The following is a 25,695-nucleotide window of genomic DNA, read 5'->3' as shown; positions in this document are numbered from 1 at the left end:
ACGGCATCTAATACATCGAACTATTTGCAAGAAAATCAGCCACAGCTGTGTGTTTCCATGCAATAGCTACGTGCAATGGCGTTCGACCTGATTTGCTATATATTCTGAGGTTGGCATCATGATCCACAAGGCATTGCACAATCTGTACGTGGCCGCCACTGGCAGCAGCGTGAAGGGGTGTGAAGCCGTCACTGGAATCTTGCAAATTAACATCTGCGCCTCGCTGCAGCAACAATCGCGCGACGGGAACACGACCAAACCACGCCGCCAGCCACAACGGAGTCTGCTGTCTGTAATTGTAGCAATCGACGTGCAGCCCAGCATCCAGCAACTGAGTGACCAGTTCCACATTCCCTGTTTTGGCAGCAATGTGAAGAATATTGTTGCCGAACTGGTCGCAAGCTGTAATCTCTGACTCACGCAACAATAAAGAAACAACAGCAAACTTTCCATTTTTTGCAGCTCTCAGCAATGCAGTGTTGCCACACCAATCGCATGACGTTACACTAGCGCCATGATCTTTCAAGAATTTCACAACTTCCAGCTCTCCTTCTTCAGCAGCCCAAATCAGAGGTGTCCTCTTGTAAAGGCCACGATCCTGTGCCTCTACATCAGCTTCGCTTTTTACTAGATATTTTACAAGATCTAATTGGCCGTGTTTCGCTGCGATGTGCAACATTGTTGCTTCACACCTGTACCTTCCGTAACCCATGCGGATCCAGTATCCAACAGGAATGCCATTGTTCAACATAAATGCTATTAAGTTCACAAGTCCATTTATAGATGCCACTCGCAACATTTCCTGGACGTAAGCATTATTACACATGTTCAGTTTGGTGAAAAGTAAGTCCGCAGCATCTGCAGAGCTTCCTAACAACAAATCAACGGCTGGCCAAGCTCTTATTTTGTCACCAAGGCACAGTGGGGACCAGTTCAAGACATCATCTCTGATATTTGGATCTGCTCCGTGCCTTAACAAGGTTTGAAGAACTTGGTTTGTCACATTACACGACGTTTCACTGTATGAGTCAATGTAGTTCATAACTGCAAGAAATAGGGCAGTTCTTCCACCATGATCTTTGGCATTCACGTCTATGTTCTGTGATAACAACAATGTATCCACTGCTGTTTTGTCTTGATTAACAACTGCCACATGTAACTCAAATTCCTGAGCCATGATTCTATCAAAAAAGTTTCTTAAAACTTGAAAATTTTGATCGAAAAGTAATTCTGTCAGAAGGTTTCTCACAAATTCATAATTTCTGGCAAACCAAAGAGCTGCAAAATATTCAGAGAATGTTCGGTGTATAAAGACTGGTTTGCCATTCACAATTTCTTTAATAATTCCTGTTTTCTCGCGACCTTCCTCAATCCGATTTGAAAATTTTGTAATTCTATTAATAACGATATCTGAACCTGGCAACTTTTTCACATGGGCGTTCGGAAGGATGGCTAACAAAGCTGATAACATATGATTTTGTTCAAATGTTTCTCTTAATTCTTCATAATCCTGTATTAACCCAGGTTTTGTTTTGTCTACATTGTTCTTCTCGCAAGAAATCTCAAACTTTCTTTGTACAAATCTGTTACAAAGCTGAATTAAATCCACCTTCAATGGTAGACCAATTTCCTCAGTTTCGATATAATTTCTCAAGTCATCTTCAAAAGCCTCTGCCAGCAATCGTGACTGTAAAGGAATTCCCAGAAAATATCTTTCTTTGTCATTGAGATTGGTTGCAGTCAAATGTTGCAACTTCACAATAAATTTACTTAAATTAATTTCATTAATTTCAGAGAAAGTTTTCTTCCAGAATTTGGCCAAGAAATTTGCCTGGTCTGTATCTGAGAACGGCTGTAATGTGAAAGCCAACGTGGACAAGTCCTGTTCCAGTCTCTGCTTCATTACAGGTCGTGTGGTCACCCATAACTTCTGAACCTTACTTGCCTGAAGATGTTGAAGCATCAGTGTCACCTTTCCCGCGTGAGTGGGACTAATCTCATCGTATCCGTCAAATAACATGCATACCTCCTCCATTTTCACCAACTTCATTCTCAAAATGTCTCTCCATTCTGAGGGAATCCCTGAAACCTCCAGTATAAATGTTATTACATGTGCCAAATCTACATCTTCTGGTAAAACTTCTAATAAATTAGTAAAATCATTCAAATTTACCCTTATTACCCACATAGAAGGGTTCATGTGCTTGATTCCAAGTGCTAGATGACTCAGAAGTGTAGATTTTCCCATCCCAGATTCAGCAGATACCAAAACCAGACGATGGGGAACATCAGCAATGGAATCGACATTCTCAAACAAGTTTGTTTTGCTAAGTTGTATCCAGTTCTTTATGGTTCTAATGTCTCCTCTAGATTCCTTCCATAGTAAGCCACTATTTTGCCTGCAAAGCCAGTGAACACTCTGCTGTGGCTTCGCTAATTGTATGAAATCATCTTCCGACTCGACAGCTACAACTCCGCAGTGATCCAGGTCCTCGTTCTGCGTGTTCATTGCCTCAAATTTCACAGCATGAGGCGCCATTTGCTGTAATTCAGAATCTGAAAGTCCACTAACAGCAAATGTAACAGGAGCGTCAATCATGTTGCGTAAAATCTTCTGTCTGACTCTGCCCACAAGTCGCAACGTTCGAGGTATATAGTACTCCAAGTCGCCAAAAAGCTCATCGCCAAGAACAACCTTTTCAGACAACAGCTGCATAATGATATTACCATCCACTAAGCTGTACTTATCTCCTGCTAGTTTCCTAAAAGGAATATCATGACTTTTTGCTGCGAAACTTCATCCAGTTGATCCAAATTTGTGTCATCGCACACTGTAAAGCAATCAGTGTCTGGTTTCGTTTCGGAGATACAAATGAATCTCTTCCTAGGACAACTGTGAAAGAAATCATAAGGAATATATCCGTCATCCACTAAAATTAGCAAATCACACCATTTTTCCCAAAGAATAAACAGTTCACTTTCGTGTGATTCAAACGCTTTGCCTTCTACCATAAGATATTTGTTATTTCCTAAACTCTGATGGACCTTCAAACATACAAGAAGTGAAGAATCACGTTTCATAGGTGAAATGTGTAAAGTTGTATTATCGGATATAATTTCTTTACATTTACTAACATTTTCTTCATTGAATCTGATGTTTAAGTTATTCAACTTTCTAACAAGGTTCGTCGTTGAATTCATTAATGCGGGCTTGCATTATTCCCCTCCAGAACAGAGCCTCTTCTGTTAGAAAGAAAGACTCTTTCTCCCACCAGTTGTGTATTTCTTTCAACAGTCTTTCAAATATTATCCCTGTAGCTGAAGTTCCGGTACCACATGCTGTTTGAATCTCTTTCTTTATGAACCTATCAAGTCCACTCTCATCGGATTGCAGAGAATACACTTTGAACCTGCTTAAGAAATCTTTATAGTGTGATAGATTTCCCCAGTAGTTTATTTCTCTTGAAATTTTATTTGCATCTCTTTCAAGCTCTATCAGTTTCCTCCTTATATCAACGCTGCTTATTTGTTTTTTCATCTCTTCAAGTTTTTCAGTTGAATCTTCCTCTCTGGCTTTGAATTCATGGAGAAAACTACCATATGTTTCTAACTGCTGAAATAAATTGTATATATAAGTGTCATTTTCTTCTGTGAAGCAATACACCTCTCCTTCTGTGAAAAGAACACTATGCTGTCCATCTGGACATAAAGTGTTTGTATGCAGTGCATTGTTTGTAAACAATACTAATTCTACATTATCAATGTTGATGTTGCTAGTGATATCACGGTTTCTAAGCCATTTCATCACTTCCGGGTAAGATTTGCAATACTGAGGAACACTGTAATCACCTCTGAGGGATAGAAGGGCGGTGCTGATGTTTCTAGTCTTTTTTCTGTAAACATTTTGCTTATGTTTCAATTGGATGAACATGATCTTTATGTCGTTTTGTGTCTCATCCATGTATGCAAACACTATATCATCAAATTGTCCAACCCCAGCCACATTACTAGCCAAAGAGAATTTCGGAGTCGTGTTGACACCACGCATGAACAGCAATGCCAACATTTTGGTCTCAAAATTCAAACCTCTGCCATCAGCACTTGAAGATCGTTTTCTGTAGTCTTCAATCCTGTAACAAATCAATTCAGTGCCGCTTTCAATTTCTGTTTGCATAAATTTGAACTGCAATTACTTGTAAATTCTAGCTTATACAGGGTGTAACAACTTTTATGTTTAGAATTTCTGGAACATGTTCCCTGACACATTCTACGTTGATTAAACCTAACATACCTAGGGGAGAGTTGCCGAATTTGGACCGTTGCCTAAATTGGACCGCAGTTGTATTTCCATATATAGAAGTATTTCAAACATTTCATTTGGCACCACTGCTTGCTGACGCTGCCTAAGATACTCATCTTGAAGTTCAGTGAGCTGCAGCCATATTAGCGAATAGGATTGCCGTTAATGTGTTTTGGTGTTTTCGCTTACAATTTTTACGCTACGGATCTTAAGCTTCTATATACAGTAGGAGTAAGTAATAACAATTTCTATACTATACGTTACAAGTATTTTTCATTAGCTACTATCTGCGTGTATTAAAACTAGTTTTTAATTTCATGTGTTTGTTTAGTGTCGTCTGTTTGCATAAGTGAACAAGTTGCCTAGGTTGGACCTCTGCGCGTTGCCTGGATTGGACTGGTCCAATTTAGGAACCTGTTAGTATTTTTTTTCAACATGAATATAAAGCATTATATTATGGTCAACGTTAAAGAAAAAGTAGCATATTGGGGGATTCTGTGTCTTTATGTTTCCAAGATGTCAAAAAGGGGAACTTACGGGAAATGAAATGATGCTTTGAAGAAGGCGGTAGCAGCATAAAGGAATAGTGACTATGGACTCGACGAGCGTGCTCGCGTATATGGAGTGCCATAGACTACAGCAAAGATATAATATTTTAATATTATGTTTTATTTAACGACGCTCGCAACTGCAGAGGTTATATCAGCGTCGCCGGATGTGCCGGAATTTTGTCCCGGAGGAGTTCTTTTACATGCCAGTAAATCTACTGACATGAGCCTGTCGCATTTAAGCACACTTAAATGCCATCGACCTGGCCCGGGATCGAACCCGCAACCTTGGGCATAGAAGGCCAGCGCTATACCAACTTGCCAACCAGGGCGACAGCAAAGATATATGCTGAATGCAAAAACGCTTTCCAATGAAGTACTTCGGAAGGCAAGCAACCTTTAGTTTTTTTTTTTATGAGTCTTCCTCTAGTTTTGAAATAGGCTATGTAACCGAGACAAGCAACTAATATAAAACTACTTCAGTATAAAGAGAAATATTATGACTGTAACAATAAGCTTGAATGCAATAGTGTTTCTATAATTAATGTATCTTGTTTTTCTTTATTTTTCATCCAAGTTCAGAGAATTGTGTAACTTCTTTCACCAAATGTTAATAGCTGATACATTTTTAACGTAAAATTTGGTGAATTAAAGATATTTATAATAAATACCCTTCTTGTACTTATTTGTTTACTATTACTAATGTATTTTTGCGAGGTCCAAATTGGGACACTATGAGTCCAAATTAGGCAACCGGTTTCCCATTTTGGACCATTTCCATGATTTTAGTTTTACCTTTTTATATTTATTAGGAATTGTGTAATTTAAAATATAACACTGTAGGATGAAAGTAGACAGAATGTAGAATGTGGTAGAACATATTTTGATTTAATTTAATCATTATTAAAGACATGGGATTAAAAAACAAAAAACTGGTCCAATATAGGCAACCTTCCCCATATCCGAAATTGAGAGGTTACAGAGATAACAGAGCTGGAAAAAATAGAACTTCTTGCAGCTCCAAGCATTATACCGTTTATACAAGGCCTATTTTATGGCTTTACTAAGTAGAGATACATAAGAAACAATTGAAAAGCAGTGAATGGAGGAAATTTTACTTTTAAGAGAAATTAAATTAAAATTGTTTAGGTTGCTAAGGAAACGAAACAGACAACAGTTTAAAATAACAGTTGTGAGAAAAATAAACCGTATTGTGACTAATCTTTTTATTGAGTTTTGACCATTAAAACATGCCTTTTGTGTACACACATCAGGAATACGCCGACATAGTTCATGTGTATGGACTGTGTGATGGCAATGCAACAGCAGCTGTTTTGGCATATCAAGCACGGCTCCCAAATCGTAGGATTCCTAGTGCACAGGTATTTTCACGTGCCTATTGGCAAATTTCAAGAAGTACAGTGTTTGGAATCTTAAGGACATTTTTTTTCAACTTTGCACTGCTTCTTTCATACTCACAAGTAGTTGATATGAAAATGTAATATGGTACTAATAAAAATAATGACAAAGACATGTCACTTTCGGAAAATTGGTGTTACGTCTTTCAGTATTCAGCGATAAAATTAAACTCAAAAATTTAACTTTGGGGTACAAATACTCCAAACCTATAGAACTTTGGATATAGGTATGTTAGGTTTAATCGACGTAGAACATGTCAGGGAACATGTTCCAGAAATTCTAAACATTAAAGTTGTTACACCCTGTGTATACTGGCTGTAGTACGATCATCTGGGCAAACTTTGTTGGATGGTTGTTTACGAATTACATGCCATTTAGTTTTATCATTTTCCTAGTTACCGTGGTCATCTATGCTCATACGATATTTAGAAAAATATCAATTTCGAAATAATCATATAGATGAACGTTTACATCATATTTGATAACATTATAGTGGTTTTCCGAATTCAATCTTTCTGTAAGTGTAACACGATTTATGCTAACTACATTTTGTTCATATTTAGTATCTATGAGTTACTAAAAAATAAATACCGTAACTAAGATAATATGAAATTAAAGAAAAACTGACAGTCGCCAAATACCAATATTAACTAACCTGATTTCCAGTCTGTTGCTGCTGGTTCTATCCTTGTCCTGCAACATAAAATAATTGTTTCTCGAGTTCTGTCAGTATTTATTAAATCTGTTTGTTCTGATCTAAGTTGTCAAAAGTAGTAGAGGATAATAAAGAACATTCATATCTACATTGAGAATTATTAAATATATAACTATTAATTCAAAAATATTGCTAATTTGTTTCTTAAGAAAGCCGTAAAGAAAATGTTGAAGAAATTCAACAACTGCAAGACATTATTTGCACATTTCTCCGGAATGTTTATTAACTTTAAAATTATTGTCATAACTTGTTTATTTAAAAATTCTTTTGAGACTCTTGGTTAATTTATTAATTGTTTACTGAGATATTCTGTTGATAAGATCGACTAATCCGTTAATTTATTGATTTAGATATTCTTCAGATAGGTATAATACTGTTTAAGTTAATAACAGGTTTACTCGGATATACAGTATTCTGCTAACACTGACTAATTCCTTAACTTGGTTCTTCTGATAATATTGTCCAATTTATTAAGGTCTTTCCATATTCTTCTGATAATATTAGCTAATTTATTCGATTAACATTTTCATTTAGATATTCTACAGGTAATATTGTTTAAGTTATCAATGTTTACTTTGATGTTCTTCCGATAATATCGACTAATTCACTGACTTGTTTTTTTTTTAAATATTCTTCTAATATTATTAGCTAATTTATTAACGTGTTGTTTAGATATTATTCTGATCGATTAATTCACTGACTTGTTTATTTAAATATTCTTCTAATATTATTAGCTAATTTATTAACGTGTTGTTTAGATATTCTTCTGATCGACTAATTCACTTACTTGTTTTTTTAAATATTCTTCTAATATTATTAGCTAACTTAATAACGTGTTGTTTAGATATTCCTCTGATCGACTAATTCACTGACTTGTTTATTTAAATATTCTTCTAATATTATTAGCTGACTTATTAACGAGTTGTTTAGATATTCTTCTGATCGACTAATTCACTGAATTGTTTATTTAAATATTCTTCTAATATTATTAGCTAATTTATTAACGTGTTGTTTAGATATTCTTCTGATCGACTAATTCACTGAATTGTTTATTTAAATATTCTTCTAATATTATTAGCTAATTTATTAACGTGTTGTTTAGATATTCTTCTGATCGACTAATTCACTGACTTGTTTATTTAAATATTCTTCTAATATTATTAGCTAACTTATTAACGTGTTGTTTAGATATTCCTCTGATCGACTAATTCACTGACTTGTTTATTTAAATATTCTTCTAATATTATTAGCTAACTTATTAACGTGTTGTTTAGATATTCCTCTGATCGACTAATTCACTGAATTGTTTATTTAAATATTCTTCTAATATTATTAGCTGACTTATTAACGAGTTGTTTAGATATTCTTCTGATCGACTAATTCACTGAATTGTTTATTTAAATATTCTTCTAATATTATTAGCTAATTTATTAACGTGTTGTTTAGATATTCTTCTGATCGACTAATTCACTGACTTGTTTATTTAAATATTCTTCTAATATTATTAGCTAATTTATTAACGTGTTGTTTAGATATTCTTCTGATCGATTAATTCACTGACTTGTTTATTTAAATATTCTTCTAATATTATTAGCTAATTTATTAACGTGTTGTTTAGATATTCTTCTGATCGACTAATTCACTTACTTGTTTTTTTAAATATTCTTCTAATATTATTAGCTAACTTATTAACGTGTTGTTTAGATATTCCTCTGATCGACTAATTCACTGACTTGTTTATTTAAATATTCTTCTAATATTATTAGCTGACTTATTAACGAGTTGTTTAGATATTCTTCTGATCGACTAATTCACTGAATTGTTTATTTAAATATTCTTCTAATATTATTAGCTAATTTATTAACGTGTTGTTTAGATATTCTTCTGATCGACTAATTCACTGAATTGTTTATTTAAATATTCTTCTAATATTATTAGCTAATTTATTATCGTGTTGTTTAGATATTCTTCTGATCGACTAATTCACTGACTTGTTTATTTAAATATTCTTCTAATATTATTAGCTAATTTATTAACGTGTTGTTTAGATATTCCTCTGATCGATTAATTCACTGAATTGTTCATTTAAATATTCTTCTAATATTATTAGCTAATTTATTATCGTGTTGTTTAGATATTCTTCTGATCGACTAATTCACTGACTTGTTTATTTAAATATTCTTCTAATATTATTAGCTAATTTATTATCGTGTTGTTTAGATATTCTTCTGATCGACTAATTCACTGACTTGTTTATTTAAATATTCTTCTAATATTATTAGCTAATTTATTATCGTGTTGTTTAGATATTCTTCTGATCGACTAATTCACTGACTTGTTTATTTAAATATTCTTCTAATATTATTAGCTAATTTATTAACGTGTTGTTTAGATATTCCTCTGATCGACTAATTCACTGAATTGTTTATTTAAATATTCTTCTAATATTATTAGCTAATTTATTATCGTGTTGTTTAGATATTCTTCTGATCGACTAATTCACTGACTTGTTTATTTAAATATTCTTCTAATATTATTAGCTAATTTATTAACGTGTTGTTTAGATATTCCTCTGATCGACTAATTCACTGACTTGTTTATTTAAATATTCTTCTAATATTATTAGCTAATTTATTAACGTGTTGTTTAGATATTCCTCTGATCGACTAATTCACTGACTTTTTTATTTAAATATTCTTCTAATATTATTAGCTAATTTATTAACGTGTTGTTTAGATATTCCTCTGATCGACTAATTCACTGACTTGTTTATTTAAATATTCTTCTAATATTATTATTTAATTTATTAACGTGTTGTTTAGATATTCTTCTGAAAAAGTTAACTGATTTATTAACGTGTTTTATAGACATATTGACTAATTTATTAACTTGTTCATTTAGATACCTTTCTGATAATGCTTATCAATTTATTAATTTCTTAGTTTAGATAAACCTCTGAAAATACAGTATTAAGCGGTTTATTATCTTGTTTGTTTAGATATTCCTGTGAAAATATTAAGAGATTTATGAACTTGTTTATTTAGATATTGTAATAATATTGACTAATGCATTCATTTTATATTTAGATATTTTTCTGATAATACTTATTAATTTATTAACTTGTTTGTTTAGATATTCCTGTCAAAATATTAAGAGATTTATTAACTTGTTTGTTTAGATATTCCTGTGAAAATATTAAGAGATTTATTAACTTGTTTGTTTAGATATTCCTGTGAAAATATTAATAGATTTATTAACTTGTTTGTTTAGATATTCCTGTCAAAATATTAAGAGATTTATTAACTTGTTTGTTTAGATATTCCTGTGAAAATATTAAGAGATTTATTAACTTGTTTAGATATTCCTGTGAAAATATTAATAGATTTATTAACTTGTTTGTTTAGATATTCCTGTCAAAATATTAAGAGATTTATTAACTTGTTTGTTTAGATATTCCTCTGAAAATATTAAGAGATTTATTAACTTGTTCGTTTAGATATTCTTCTGAAAATATTAAGTGACTTATTAACTTGTTTATTTAGATATTCTGATAATATTGACTAATGTATTAATTCTTTATTTCGGTATTTTCTGATAATATTGACTAGAACATTAACTCTTTTATTTGGATACCTGTTCCTCTAATAATATCAATTACTAAATTAAATTGTTTTCAATATTCTTCCGATAATATTGACGAATTCAGAAGGAGTCGTTGTAAGACGCTACCGCTTTCGGAGAACATATCAAAACGAAGGAGTCTCACTCGACTATTAATGTTCTTAACTGGAATGCAGAAGGGCTAAAAAATGCCCTGAAATACATAGAAAAAGAAGATCTACTTGAACATGATATATTGGTTTTCTCAGAGACATTTGCAACGGAGCTGATTAACATAGAGGGATACTACGGACTGCACTCATACGGAAGGAAAACAGACGGCAGACCGACAGGTGGAGTATCGTGCTATCTGAGGCCATCACAAGGGAACTTTAAAGTAATACATAAAGAGGAAGACGTACTTACAGTGAGAACAGACAACATCACAGTCGCTGCAGTGTACATCAGACCGCAAGCAACCACGGAAGAAGTGATCGAAACCTTAATGACAGCAATAACGGACACAGGAAGGGACGAAAGCGTCATAATAGTAGGGGACCTCAACTGCAGGATAGACAAGGTGAACGCAAAGACAGAAATAGTCCTGGAGACACTAAGAGACGAGGGGTTCATACTAACCAATAAGAGAGAAACGCCAACATATATAGCGCACAACGGGACAAGTGCAATAGATCTACTGCTGTACAGAGGAAAGGATTTAAAATTTATAGAACAAAAAGGCCTATGGTACTCCAATTTCACACCCATGAGGAAACATATACCGATGTCAACGAGGCTGGAAAGGGAAAAGCCGAGAACAAGACAGAACAAGGAAAGCCCTCAGAACAGGCTATCAAGAATACTGGATGTAGAACAAATACAGAACAATAAGGAGAGCATCGAGGAAGCGAGAGAGAGAATAAAAGAAGGGCAGCTAGATAGAGCACTCGACATAACAAACAACCTCATAAAGAGCGCCTGTCAACCAGCACAAAGAAGAAGGGCGCAACCGTGGTTTGATAGGACGTGCTACGAGGAACGGAAGGAAACGCTACGAGCACTAGTCAAGGCGAAGACATCCAAAAATCCAGAAGACCTGACAAGATACGCCGAGAAAAGAAAACAGTATAAATACACAATCAAGGTCAAAAAAGACAACTACGTGGAAAAGAAAGCACAACAAATGATAGAAGAAGCAGAGAAGGACCCTTTCCGGGCATTAAAGCGGAAACCGAGAGGAGTGATGAAAGAAATACCGATTCAAAATTGGCAAAATCACTTCGCCCAAATACTGAATAAGGGAAACAGAACGGAAGCATACGAAGCAAGTACCCCCGAAGACGCGGAAACAGGGGACCGGGGAATGGAAATCACGGAGGACGAAGTCACCGAAGGGATCGGAGAAGCCAAAAATAGAAAAGCCACAGGCCGGGATCAAATAGCGTACGAACATCTAAAGGCATCAGCAGACATATTTAAAACAGTATGGAAAGAGTTGTTTAATAAATGTTTGGAGATGGGATCCGTACCAGAGCAATGGAGAAGGGCAACCCTGAAAATTCTGTACAAAGGCAAAGGAAGCACGGAAGACATGAACTCCTACAGAGGGGTGGTACTGGAAAACACCTTATTCAAAATATTTATGAAAATATTGACAAACAGACTGACGGACATCACCCAAATAAGCATACCAGCAAGTCAGTTCGGATTCAGGAAGGGTATGTCCACCCTACAAGCAGCGTCAGCACTATTATACGAGATCGAAGAAGCCCTTAGTAAGCCGAAAGGAAAGTACTATGTAGTTTTCATAGATTATGAAAAAGCTTTCGACTACATAAATAGGAATATACTACGCAGGAAGCTAAAGGACATGATTGGGAACGATCACCCCATTGCTGGAATAGTGGAAGACATAATGAGGCGAAATTGGCTCGAGATAAGCGATGAAGTGGCAGCATCAGACGAGGTTATACAGACCAACGGGGTAATGCAAGGAGACCCAATTAGCCCGCTGCTATTTAATATAATGACAGCAGACATTGGGAAGGCAATGGAAGGAAGCACGCTGATAATGTACGCGGACGACATGGCCATCGGCTCCGCAAACAAAGAGGCAATCCAGCACGGCATAGACGCAGTACAAAGATGGGCATCCGAAAATGAGTTCGTGATAAATAAAAACAAGACAGTACAAATGGTCTTCAGGAGAGGTGGAAGAGTAGCGGCAAGTGACACCCTCAAGCTAGGCGACGAACCGATGCGACTAGTAAATAAATTCAAATACTTAGGCATTACACTGCAGCCAACCGCAAAGTCTTTCAGCGCACACATACAGGAGAGAGCATCAGCAGCTATAAGAGCAATCTGTAATATCAAGGACATTACAAGACTAAAGCTAGAGACAGCCATGCAACTATTCGAGACAGTGATCACCCCAATCGCTAGCTACGGGCTAGAACTAGTATGGGAGAAGCTTTCGGCGAGCGACATGGAGAAAGTAAAAACTAGATTCATGAAGAAGGCACTAGGTGCAAGCAAATATACACCGAGCAGAATGGTCTACATGTTGGCCAGAGAAACACCATTCCTGGAGGACCTGCGAATCAGGATGATGCTACCAGCAACGGAACCATACAAGGATGTCGCAGAGAGAAGAAAACAGAAGGAAAGAGAGATAGAAAAAGAATTCTTCGCAACAGACGCCATGACGAACAGGGAGTGGACCAGCAGCAACCAACCACAAAGACATGCTATTATAGGATTGGCCACGCACGGTTTCCACCATAAATTGTGCAAGACAGTGAAGTTCCACCAACCGAGTGACTCGTGTGAATGCAAGTTATGTGAACAAAAGTGCGGCATATATCACTTCAAACAGTGTAGAAGATGGACGGGGTCGTTGAACGACTTGATAAAACAATAATGTGTATTATCAATGCTCTTTCGAGCGCATTTTTTTTTTACTTATTATTAATTGTTCTCGATATTATGCCGATAATATTGACTAAATATTTATTTATATACTAGCCGTACCCGTGCGCTCCGCTGCACCCGTTACAAATAAATATAAAGTAATTATATAATTAAAATAGGACATTTGATCCAGGGAACATTCGTGTTTGATAGAAGGATAAATCGTTTATTATGTTACTTAATTTAAATTTAATCAAAAAATTAAAATGCGATCATTTTGATCCAGAGACCACTCATTTGGTCATAAAAATTATTTTAGGAAATACAGGAAACGAATGTACAGAATAGCCTATCAAGTTTTCTGTGCATAAGAATCTATTTTAATCTTACCTGTCCTCAGAAGTTAGTATTTAGTATTTATTTATTTAACCTGGTAGAGATAAGGCCGTCAGGCCTTCTCTGCCCCTCTACCAGGGGATTACAACTATAACATGAACAATAAAATTACAATACTGTAATACTGTAATAACATTATAGCATATGTGCATCTAGAGAAACTACACTTTCCAATGTTGAATTAATAATTAATTATACAAATCGGTTAATTTAGCTTCCGATATTACTTCATACAAACACAGAAACATTATCTGTAGGCTATCTTTCATAGCTTTCGATTGTTGCTGTCCAAGGCCCCTTATAGACGAAGTAATTTGTTTTTAATTCATTGCACCGTCTTAGATGGCAGTTATTTTAATTTTAAAACTCATTTATCTCATTAAATATCAGTCCTATCAAACTTTTTCAAGGAATGAAACTTATCGAAAATTATTTTTAATGAAACTTTTGTTATGTAATATTTTTCACAAAAATCAATAATAAGCGAGATATTTCGATTTATTTAATTCAGGCCCCCTTATAACCCCCCTTTTAAATAATGTATTTTGAATGCCATATAGCCTAAAATCTAAGTTACAACGAACTTAATTTATATTCCAATTTTCATATAAATCGACTCAGCCATTATCGCGTGAAAAGGTAACAAACATACAGACAGACAGACAGACATACAAACAAAAATTTAAAAAAAGCGATTTTCGGTTTCAGGGTGGTTAATTATATATGTTAGGACCAATTATTTTTGGAAAATCGAAAATTACCAGAAAAATTTCGGCTACAGATTTATTATTAGTATAGATTCTTCTGATAATATTGATAATTTATTATTCTTTATTTAGTTATTCTTATGTTAATATCGACTAATATATTAACTTGTTCGTTTACATATTTTTGACATTGTTGATGAATTTTTATTTTACTTGGATAATCATTGTATCATAACGGTGGATTAAAAATAAGTCAGGCCTACTTACTTGTAGTGGTCGAATTTGGCCAGTATAATAAAGTGTTCTACTTTGTACCTTCCCTTCGACATTCCACCAGTAGTGTGTGACGTCTTATACCGCACAATATTTAGCAACGAAAACACAAACCTGTACAATGTCACTGTATGAATGCTACTTACAGAAAGCAACTCGCTGCAAGTAAGGAGATCTTCCCCGTTCGTTCCCATCTTGAGATCACATTCCAGACGCTCCTTTATCCTCAGAAAGTGCTGCTCCAGATAGTTCTTGTATCTGCTGTATTCTGCTTCCAGTTCTTCTTCTAACTGCTTCCTCTTCTGCCTCAATTTATTTTCCATTTGTAATTTTATATGTTCTAAATAAATTTTCAATTGTTCTATTTCAGACAGGTGGCCCTGCAAAATGGGGTACAAAATTCATGTTCCACGTATTTATCTGAAGTGTAATACAATATTCGATTGTACAATAAACAAGGTGGTGGGTGCATAAGTAGGTATACAGAAATATAATATAGTTTTATTAGGTAGAAATGAGGATTACAATCGATAACGGATCGATCAAGCAGTTAAATTGATGCCTAATGTCGATGAATGACATTGATTGTAACTGTAATCTCACTTGTACTTAATAAAACTAAGTTATATTGCAATACTTTAGTACACATGCTTATGTACCCTCCTGTATATAATACTTCGGAAATTTTAAGATAAATGCTATGAACAGTATTTATGTAATAATCTCACAAAAATGTCCTTACATTGATACCAGTTGATACACTGTCGTTAAAAACCGATAAAAGTAGGCCTATTTATTAATTAAATACAATGTAAAATACAAAGCATAGAAAGTCTTCCTAGCATCCGACTCTAAAAAGTGCCAGTGCTGTAAATTGTGCTGTGAAATAGAGTTCTTCGGTCTTGCAATATTTATCTATTATCTGTCCAGCGTAAGAAAAGTGTGACGTGAACCAAAGAACACCAATTACAAAAATGGAGTGCATCACTCCCATACATATTGATTGTGCTTAACTCTGATAAGAAGGCCATATTTTAACAACATCAATACATCTGTTCACATCACAACAAACAAAAGAAAAACGTTCTTTTACACACATTCCATACTTGTGTATCCACCTGGGGAACAAAACTACATTTGCACAAAATGACATCCCCGTTTACCCGAACACAATCGAATTACTCGTAACAATATAAATATATTTTTAATCTACAGCAATTATTAATTTTTAAGACTAAAAACAGAAAATGTGATTTTTGGTCATCTGCAATACACATTTCTGTAAATGGAACCCACTTCTAAGGAAAATAGTCTAGTCTAGGCACGTTCCCCGATGTTATTTGAAATATACAGGGTGTCCGAAAAGTCCCGTAACATACGACAAATCATAGTATGTAGCTTATATATGTTTTTGAATTGATCTCAGAGGTCCCGTCGTTTGGAATCCACGCCCGGCGACTCGAATCCCTTGGATTTTGCTTTTTGGGGATGTTAAATCACGGATCTACAGCATCAAAATTGGAGACATCGAATATCGACGCCAAAGGTTCGAGCATAAAAGTCGCATCACATCACCTAAGTTTGTGACCCGTATTTAAATAATATGTGAATTCTCCTCCTGACATGTAAAACTTGATAGAGCACACACAGTACACAAACTGTGACTAGTCCTATGATGTAAGACTTTTCGAACACCCTGTATTGAGATATTAAGGGAATATGGTATAACATACTTTAATGTTGGCACCTGCACCAAGATCAGTTTCATAGCCTTCCATCACAGGGAGAATTGCTAGAACGTTAGCTTATGTCTATCAAAAGGAATTAACTGAAGTCATTTTGTGGCAGTTGAACGTATTGCCAAAAGCACCCACAATCAAGAGATTTCCTTGCGAAGAAGACGTCCATCTTTGAAGTTCAGGACACCATCTTATGAAACCAAATTATCCTCCTGTAACAAATAAATAAATCTAAACAATGGACTAAAGTCAATAAGGTATTCTGTGATATAATTGGAATTTGGTAAGGATTTCCTTGTTCAGAAATGTTGCCTCAAAACACTTTTCACTGCTAGTGAATAAATCTACTTATCTACTGTACCTATTTACCCAGGCATCTACCCATCCATCCATTCATCTAGCTACCTAGGCCTACCTACCGATCTATTTACCTATCTATCTACACATATATCCATCGACCGATCCATCCATCCATACACTCACCCAACCACCCTGCCAACCATCCATTTATTTGTTCTTTCTTTCTTTGTTGGTTCGATAGTACATCTATCTGTCTACCTACCTAACCATCCATCCATCCATGCATCCATCCATCCATACAACCGTCCGTCCGTCCATCACTTCGTCCGTCCGTCCGTCCATCCACCCACCCACCCATCCACCCACCCATCCACCCATCCATCCATCCATCCATCCATCCATCCATCCATCCATCCATCCATCCATCCATCCATCCATCCATCCATCCATCCATCCATCTATCTATCTATCTATCTATCTATCTATCTATCTATCTATCTATCTATCTATCTATCTATCTATCTATCTATCTATCTATCTATCTATCTATCTATCTATCTATCTATCTATCTATCTATCTATCTATCTATCTATCTATTTAACTACTTATATATTTTTATATATACTTATATATTATATATATTTTTTTCTACTTATTTATCTATTTATTTATTTGTTTACTTATTTATTTACTTATTTATTTATTTATCTGCTTATTTATTTATTTACTTATTTATTTTTATTTATTTATTTACCTGCTTATTTAGTTATTTACTTATTTATTTATCTGCTTATTTATTTACTTATTTATTTACATATTTATTTATTTATTTATCTGCTTATTTATTTATTTATTTACTTATTTATTTATCTGCTTATTTATTTACTTATTTATGCATTTATTTATTTATTTATCTGCTTATTTATTTATTTACTTATTTACTTACTTATTTACTTATTTATTTATTTACTTATTTATTTATTTGCTTATTTATTTATTTATCCGCTTATTTATTTATGTACGTATTTATTTATGTATTTATTTATTTACTTATTTATTTATCTGCGTATTTATTTTTTATTCACTTATTTATTTATTTACTTAATTATTTATTTATTTATTTATCTGCTTATTTATTTATTTACTTATTTATTTATTTACTTATTTATGTATTTATTTATTTATTTATTTACTTCTATATTAAGGAAAGAGATACATCATTATGACACGAGGCAAGTGAATATGTTTAATAAGCCATTTGCTAGATTGAGAAAGACTCAATGTAATTTTGAATATAAATGGCAATTAAAGTTTCTAATATTGTTCCAGAAATGGGAGAAAAATTTTCCTCAGAGCCCTCTATCACAGGTAGAGGTATGTCATCTACGAACCGGACCTCTCAGTTCCCGAATTAAACCATGTTAAGCATTTTATCGCGCTTCAAAATCCATCTCCGTGGCCAGGATACAATCTCAGCGGTCACTATGGTAACTAAGTACGAATCTTGGGTCTCATTATAATCTGATTTCTTTTGTCAATTCCTTTTACGTAATTTGCTATTTAATAAGAGTATTCACGTCGCGTTGACATGGTAACCGCTTCCGTGTCGGAAAAGCATTATGTTCTATATCTGCAAGACATAAACCGCACAGCCAACGTGCTGTCTTACAAACGCACACTTCGCTTGGGGATTTTGTGCTACTTGATGGTGTGGGGTAATTTAAAGCAACCATAAAAAACTGACGGGTGATTCACAGGATCCCTGTGATTTCGTGAAATGTTTATGCTCTCCGCTGTGTTGTGATATTTAGATTTTTAACGAATTAGCCTAGTTCTTATTTATAAGGATTGTGAATATGATTGAACGTGAAGTAAATTCATTGCAATTTATATGTTGTAGGTATATTATAAGTGATTAGTGATTACTTCCTCTTAACTTCTTTATTAAATACAGGGCCCATACCATAATTCTGGCTTACTTTTAAAGATCGTAACTGTGTTTGAGAAAATTGTACAAGCGAGCAAAATAACTTCTTATTCTTTTCACTAGCCGTACCCGTGCGCTCCGCTGCACCCGTTAGAAATAAATATAAAGTAATTACATAATTAAAATAGGACATTTGATCCAGGGAACATTCGTGTTTGATAGAAGGATAAATCGTTTAATATCTTACTTAATTTAAATTGTATTTAAAATATTAAAATGCGATCATTTTGATCCAGAGACCACTCAATTGTTGCAATGACAATTCCTTTAACATGTTTCTTAATTGTTATTACCAATTATTTTTGGAACAGCGAAAATTAACAGAAAAATTTTGGCTACAGATTTATTATTATGTTTATATTATATTATAGGCCTATTATGAAAAAGTGTGTTGATAACGGATGTACTCGAATTAGAAAGTTTTTAATTTGTTGTGGGAGCTCTTGAATCTCAGGAGGAACAACTTTTACAACAGCGCAACATAATCTGCTTGGCTCATTACCCAATTTTTTTTGCATTGCATTTATTGCATATGTATTTTATTCAATTGAGCACAGTTAAAATTTGAATTATAAAATAATGGATTGCTAAGCTAACGTACTATTACTGCATACTAAATCAATACACTCTCGTTGTTCGTTAATTCTCTGAGATAAAAATGAATATGTTCATAAACATTATTATAAGAAATACAGGAAATGAATATACAGAATAACCTATCAAGTTTTCTGTGCATAAGAAGCTATTTTAATCTTACCTGTCCTCAATTCACTCACAAGTTACTGTAATAACATTATAGCATTATGTCCATCTAGAGAAACTACACTTTCCAATGGTGAATTAATAATTAATTATACAAATCGGTTAATTTAGCTTCCGATATATTACTTCATACAAACACAGAAACATTGTCTGTAGGCTATGTTTCATAGCTTTCGATTGTTGTGTCCAAGGCCCCTTACGAAGTCATTTGTTTTTTATTTCAATACACCGCCTTAAATGGCAGTTATTTTAATTTTAAAACTCATTTATCTCATTACATATCAGTCCTATCAAAATTTTTCAGAGAATAAAACGCATCGGAAATGATTTTTAAAGAAACGTTTGTTATGTAACATTTTTCACAAAAATCAATAATAAGCGAGATATTTCGATTTATTTAATTCAGGCCCCCTTATAACGCCCCTTTTAAATAACGTATTTTGAATGCCATATAGCCTGAAATCTAAGTTACAACGAACTTAATTTATATTCCAATTTTCATCGAAATCGGTTCAGCCATTATCGCGTGAAAAGGTAACAAACATACAGACAGACAGACATACAAACAAAAATTTCAAAAAAGCGATTTTCGGTTTCAGGGTGGTTAATTATATATGTTAGGACCAATTATTTTTGGAAAATCGAAAATTACCAGAAACTATTCGGCTACAGATGTATTATTAGTATAGATGTACCAACAAATAACTGTTAAGCATTTTCTATTTATAAAATATAGAAACATTTGTACAGTCACGAGGAAGCAATATAAGATTATGTGAGAAATAAAACCAATATAATTAATTATTGTTGAGGACATGAAATTGCTGCTAGCCCGCTTTGAGTTCATAGAAACAAAACTGAATGTTATACAAATCTGGCTTTCAGATTGTAGCTCCCTGTAAAGCAGGTTTGAATAACTTAAAGGAAAAATTCGTTACTGGAGGTACGTTAACAGGAAGCCACAATTTAAAGTCACACAGAATTTGTGTGCACTCAAAGTTGAGTTCTGTCGTCTTGTCAGCTCATGTGAGTTGTGTAGATATAAAAGAAAAAATTGTGACGGTGTCGTGTATAGTTCCTGGGGTAGCTCAGTTGGTAGAGCGTTCGCGCGCTAAGCGAAGGGTCCCGGGATCGATACCCGGCCCCTTGAAATTATTCAAAAACTGAATGTTATTTAAACACCTGCGACAATGAAAACACTTGTCACATCATGTGATTTCGAGAGATGGTTCTCGGCATTTAAACTAATTCCGACAGATCAGAGAAGAAGTTTCACAGTAAAGAGCCTTACGTGAAAGGCAAGGAAAGTTTAAAATAAAGTTGGAAACATAGAAAGTTAAAATTGTACCAATTAAAATATCTGTGTAAAATTAATAATCATTTATTAATACATTTACAGAAAAAAGAGAAGTTTAAAAAAGATATGCTAGTAACTTTAAATTAAGTATTTTCATACGCATCGTATTATTAAACCAAGTAAACCTCTAAAATATATTTTATACTCGACCATGCCGAAATGTAGTAATTATACACCCGGTAGCATTCCTTTAATGCATGACATTAAAGTACACCTACTCACTAAAGTATAGGTCTTCAGCCAGTGATAACTCAGCTTACATGTGTTCAGCCAATGACAAGTCAGCTTTGTACCGTTATAAAACCGCAAGTATCGATTATTCTCGGATATGCAATCGAAAGAGAATTAGCGAAAAGTCACGGAGGCTGGAAATCCAATACTGTCGCAGAAGGTTATGTTCTGTTACTATAATAATTAGCGTTAATTGTAAATAATATTCAAATAAATTCAATTTGTCATCTCGTTTTTCAATGTCGAATTCAATAATCAAGGTTATAATATTATCAATTTAACGGGACTACGTCAAGGTCAGTGACATTATTGTTCCTCGGAAAAAATCAATACTTTCGCGTCTGCGCACATCTCACAATTCACGACCTAGAACAAGGTCACTTCCGATCTTGTCAGATACAAATAAAATGTATACATCTGAATACCGGTAATTTCAAGTTAGAAATATGGTCGAGCATAAAAAGTCATATGAAACTCGCCTATAATGGTAATTAAGAAGCTCGTATGAAAATTATGAAACTCGCTTGCGCTCGTTTCATAAATATCCATACTCACTTCTTAATGTTGCATAATGTACTATTTTACTGCATATATTTCAATTTTAGCGCATATTTCAATAGTTTTGCTGCATATCTGCATTGCATATTTTTAGGCTTTTTAATGCATAAAGTTCCGTGGTATAATAATAATAATAATAATAATAATAATAATAATAATAATAATAATAATAATAATAATTAGGGCTAGGATTTTGATGACCTATAAATCATGAAAAATGTCCTAAAAACAATGCATTTATGACCTAAAAATCTTTTTAAAAAATGCCCTTAAAAATGCCCTAAAAAGTGATCTTACATAATTGGCTTAGTAGGAAAAGAGATTTTGTGCTACTTAATGCTTAGACTAGTAATTAAATTAAATTCTAATACCAACATTTAAGTTTATTTAATTTTACATAATTTTTCTAAGTAGTACACTTTAATTATTTTACCTGATGTAGTTTCCATGTACCCCATTACAAGGCTACTCTTATCCGTAATTAGCAGATATACAGGAGTCTATATTGAAGGGGTGGTTGGAGCGTACTATGTTAAAATGGAAATATTTGTGTAGAAAACGATTAAAATATTATACAAAATAATGGGTATTAGCCACCGGCGTAGCTCGGTTGGTTAAGGCGCTTGCCTGCTGATCCGGAGTTGCGCTCGGGTGCGGGTTCGATTCCCGCTTGGACTGATTATCTGGTTGGGTTTTATTCCGAGTTTTTCCCAACCATAAGACAAATTGTAGTTGTAATCCCCGGTAGAGGGAAAGAGAAGGCCTGATGGCCTTATCTCTACCAGGTTAAACAAATAATAAATAAATAAATGTCAGGTAATCTATGGCGAATCCTTGACCTCATCTCACCAAATATAATTATCTCTATCACCAATTCCATCGACGCTAAATAACCTCGTAGTTGATACAGCGTCATTAAATAACCAAGTAAAAATAATGGGGGTGTATGGCCAAAATTAAATGAAAATGTCTCAAAAATGTCCGAAAAAAAAAAACAAAACATACTCTTATGAGTTTAAACGGGCAAAAAATGCAAAAAAAATCCCTTACAAATATGTCTTAAAACACTCAGTTTATCACATAACATATCAAAGCAGCTAGTCCACACCTGTGGAGTAACGGTCAGCGCGTCTGGCCGCGAAACCAGGTGGCCCGGGTTCGAATCCCGGTCGGGGCAAGTTACCTGGTTGAGGTTTTTTCCAGGGTTTTCCCTCAACCCAATACGAGCAAATGCTGGGTAACTTACGGTGTTGGACCCCGGACTCATTTCATCCGCATTATCACCTTCATATCATTCAGACGCTAAATAACCTAGATGTTGATACAACCTAGATGTTGATACAGCGTCGTAAAATAACCCAATAAAATAAAAAAAATAAGAATAAAGCAGCTATGTTTCTGGCTTACTAGAAAAAAAGATGCAATTTCATCAAAATCCTAGCTCTAATAATAATAATAATAATAATAATAATAATAATAATAATAATAATAATAATAATAATAATAATAATAAATCTGTAGCCGAAATTTTTCTGGTAATTTTCGATTTTCCAAAAATAATTGGTCCTAACATATATAATTAACCACCCTGAAACCGGAAATCGCTTCTTTTTTTTTTTAATTTTTTTCTGTCTGTCTATCTCTCTGTCTGTATGTTTGTTACCTTTTCACGCGATAGTGGCTGAACGGATTTCGATGAAAATTGGAATATAAATTAAGTTTGTTGTAACTTAGATTTTAGGCTATATGGCATTCAAACTACATTATTTAAAAGGGGGGTTATAAGGGGGCCTGAATTAAATAAATCGAAATATCTCGCTTATTATTGGTTTTTGTGAAAAATGTTACATAACAAAAGTTTCTTTAAAACTAATTTGCGATAAGTTTTATTCCATGCAAAATTTTGATAGGACTGATATTTAATGAGATCAATGAGTTTTAAAATTAAAATAACTGCCATCCAAGGCCGTATAATGAAATAAAAAACAAATGACTTCGTCTATAAGGGGCCTTGGACAGCAACAAACGAAAGCTATGAAAGATAGCCTACAGATAATATTTATGTGTTTGTATGAAGTAATATCGGAAGCTAAATTAACCGATTTGTATAATTAATTATTATTTCACAATTGGAAAGTGTAGTTTCTCTAGATGGACATAATGCTGTAATGTTATTACAGTAACTTCTGATGTAATATAACGTAATGTAATGTAATATAATATAATATGTAATATTATATAATATAATTTATTTGAAGGTTTCAGAACCATAGTGGGCCAAACCCCATTTACTGAATACGTAGAAAAGAACGGTTAAAATTAAGTTATTATCATAATTCAATGGAAACCTATAACAAGTAAAATAAAGTATACACATTAAATCTAAATGATGTCAATGTTCATTAAACTATGGTTGCATGTAATAAAAATTAGAAACATGTTAAAGGAATTGACATTGCACCAAATGAGTGTCTCTGGACCAAAATGATAGCATTTTAATTATTTAACACAATTTAAATTAAGTAACATATTAAACGATTTATCCTTCTATCAAACACGAATGTTCTCTGGATCAAACGTCCTATTTTAATTATGTAATTACTTTATATTTATTTCTAACGGGTGCAGCGGAGCGCACGGGTACGGCTAGTAATAATAATAATGTGCTTAATAATAATAATAATAATAATAATAATAATAATAATAATAATAATAATAATAATAATAATAAGCCATGGAACGGAAGAAATAACATTTTCAATCACATACATATCCAAGAAAACAAATGACATACAAATTAAAAAAAAAATAAACAAATGACATGCGTATCCAAGAAAACAAATGACATACCAGCTGACAAACTAGATGATGTGTCGTCTGCAGCAAATCCGTGTCTGGTATCGCTCTCATTTCCAGTGTCAAGATCAGGAGTTTAATCAAGAAATCAGACAACAGGAAGCTGTGTAACGTGAGCACAAGATATCACTTCCTGCGTGAAACTTCCTTGTGTCGCGCAGCATTCATGAGCGTGTGAATCCACAATCCGTAATGGCGGGACTGCAGTAAGCAGAAAATGGCGTCACGGGATCCTCCATTTTCTTGGAAATATGAAGGTAGGAACAGGAAAGATAGAATTCCACGAAGAAATCATTTCTATTTTTTTGCTTTTTCCTCTAGATCAGCGTTCCTTAGAGTGAGCTCCAGGAATTCCGCTAATCCTGAATAGATCTAAGGTTTATTTTATACTCAGAATATAATATAATATGCATACAGTGTTGACAACTCGACTGTTAAAAAAAAACATTAGCTATAAAACAATGCATAAGTCGCTAAACTGCTATTTTATCAACAGTAATCTCGCTAGACGTTTTGATTTATCTGGAGAAAATCAAAACTCGAGTGGGATTTAATTGACTATTACACGATTAGAAGAAAGTATATAAAGATTAGAAGTAACGAAGTACTCCAATACAATAAAATATTAATTGACTTACGAAAATACAACTGTCTTCAAATGTATTATTGTACCATCTCAACATTACAAATATTTTATACACAATGGCAATGTTACTAGTCAAGAAGGCTTTGTTGATTCAGTTTCATTTTTATTAAAAAGCAACATTCCACTTCAATTATCCGGATCCCAGTAATCAACGTCACTTGACAGATGATTTTCAATAAATCTTAATATTAAACAATCTCTGTCCGATACGTGACTATCTATATTATCATATAGCTATAACATAACCTAACTAATATAAACAAGTGTTAGAAAAGTTTTAATTAACGACGATGACATAAAAAATAAACATGAATAATTTTAAAAGGAATAATTATTGAATGTACAATTTTCAAATTTGAAAGTGGTTGGTGGTTCAATTGATGTTAT

The 25,695-nt window shown here is 33.6% G+C and overlaps 2 protein-coding genes across 4 annotated transcripts in view; one reads left to right on the top strand and one right to left on the bottom strand.

The window, feature by feature from the left end:
• The window catches only part of LOC138713423 (uncharacterized), a 25,536-nt gene extending 802 nt beyond the window's left edge, over nt 1-24,734 (bottom strand). Inside the window, exons 1-5 of the mRNA XM_069845518.1 lie at nt 24,657-24,734; nt 16,605-16,822; nt 15,018-15,251; nt 6,923-6,960; nt 1-4,130 (exon numbers count right to left, since the gene is read on the bottom strand). The exon at nt 1-4,130 is cut by the window's left edge and continues 802 nt beyond it. Coding sequence (XP_069701619.1) covers nt 8-2,716 — 2,709 coding nt within the window. The 5' untranslated portion in view covers nt 2,717-4,130; nt 6,923-6,960; nt 15,018-15,251; nt 16,605-16,822; nt 24,657-24,734 and the 3' untranslated portion in view covers nt 1-7. The remainder of the gene's footprint in view (nt 4,131-6,922; nt 6,961-15,017; nt 15,252-16,604; nt 16,823-24,656) is intronic.
• Nucleotides 1-25,695, top strand: part of LOC138713499 (golgin subfamily A member 6-like protein 24) — a 588,053-nt gene that overhangs the window by 245,837 nt on the left and 316,521 nt on the right. The gene's annotated exons all lie outside the window — the stretch shown is intronic.

Source organism: Periplaneta americana, chromosome 2 (genome assembly GCF_040183065.1).
Source record: "Periplaneta americana isolate PAMFEO1 chromosome 2, P.americana_PAMFEO1_priV1, whole genome shotgun sequence".
Taxonomy (NCBI): domain Eukaryota; kingdom Metazoa; phylum Arthropoda; class Insecta; order Blattodea; family Blattidae; genus Periplaneta; species Periplaneta americana.
This window is presented reverse-complemented; position numbering and strand designations above follow the sequence as displayed.